General features: G+C 32.6%; 1 protein-coding gene across 1 annotated transcript in view; it reads left to right on the top strand.

Annotated features, from left to right (window-relative positions):
* Positions 1–444: 444 nt before the first annotated feature.
* LOC111083908 (O-acyltransferase like protein-like) overlaps positions 445–1,129 on the top strand; it is a 3,868-nt gene continuing 3,183 nt past the window's right edge. Inside the window, exon 1 of the mRNA XM_022380640.1 lies at positions 445–519. Within this exon, the coding sequence (XP_022236348.1) occupies positions 473–519 (47 nt within the window). The 5' untranslated portion in view covers positions 445–472. The remainder of the gene's footprint in view (positions 520–1,129) is intronic.

Consider the following 1,129-nt stretch of genomic DNA (forward strand, 5'->3'; position numbering starts at 1 on the left):
GAAAAGTAAACTTACATCGTTGAATTGTCAGTTGTGAAAAGTAAACTTACATTGTTGAATTGTCAGTTGTGAAAAGTAAACTTACATTGTTGAATTGTCAGTTGTGAAAAGTAAACTTGCGTTGTTGAATTGTCAGTTGTGAAAAGTAAATTTACATTGTTGATTTGTCAGTTGTGAAAAGAAAACTTACATTGTTGAATTGTCAGTAGTGAAAGTAAACTTACATTGTTGAATTGTCAGTAGCGAAAAGAAAACTTATTTATTATCAAAACTAATTTGTGTTCTTCAACATATTTTTTACAGGATTCCTGTATACTTCTAGTAGGAACTAGTATGCAAGATTTAATTTAAAGAATTTTATTTATCAAAGCAACTACTTGTTCTTTCATAAGACTAGTGAGCAAGAAATGTTCAACTCCAGCGTTTTCTTTCTTTACAGTGCCTTAGTTGGAGCTGGTATCTAGCTAATGACATGCAGTTTTACGTCATCAGTCCACTCTTTCTACTGCCTCTGTTAAAGTAAGCTGGGCTCTAATGATCTAAATTTCGTTTCGTTTGTGTTAAGCACAACAGGATAATTGTACTGTGTTCGTAACAGGTATCGAAACTCGGTTTTTAACGCTATAGGCCCTCATAATTACCGCTGAGCCACTGGGGAGCTGTTAAAAGATAAACATAGTCTTAATTACATATTGTTATGTCATCTACCAACCTCGAAAAGAAATGTAAACTTTAATAAATAAGTGTGTGCTAGAATGACTTGTTTCAACTAATTTGTCATCATATATCAGTTTCTAATTTACAAATAACCGAATACAGCATCCACTGAAGCACAGCATATACTGATGTAGGGAAACTAATATTTCTCTTTGGCCATAGTTTAGATAATGTGATTCTGTTTTCTATTATATATTTACCAGAATGTTATATGTTTGTCTAATTCTTATCTCCTATCATCGCTTGTTCTAATAGTTTCAGTTGTCTTCCTTGAAGAGTATCCAGTTGTTGTTCTAATAGTTTCAGTTGTCTTCCTTGAAGAGTATCCAGTTGTTGTTCTAATAGTTTCAGTTGTCTTCCTTGAAGAGTATCCAGTTGTTGTTCTAATAGTTTCAGTTGTCTTCCTTGAAGA

This window comes from Limulus polyphemus, unplaced genomic scaffold (genome assembly GCF_000517525.1).
Source record: "Limulus polyphemus unplaced genomic scaffold, Limulus_polyphemus-2.1.2 Scaffold12040, whole genome shotgun sequence".
In the NCBI taxonomy this organism is placed as follows: domain Eukaryota; kingdom Metazoa; phylum Arthropoda; class Merostomata; order Xiphosura; family Limulidae; genus Limulus; species Limulus polyphemus.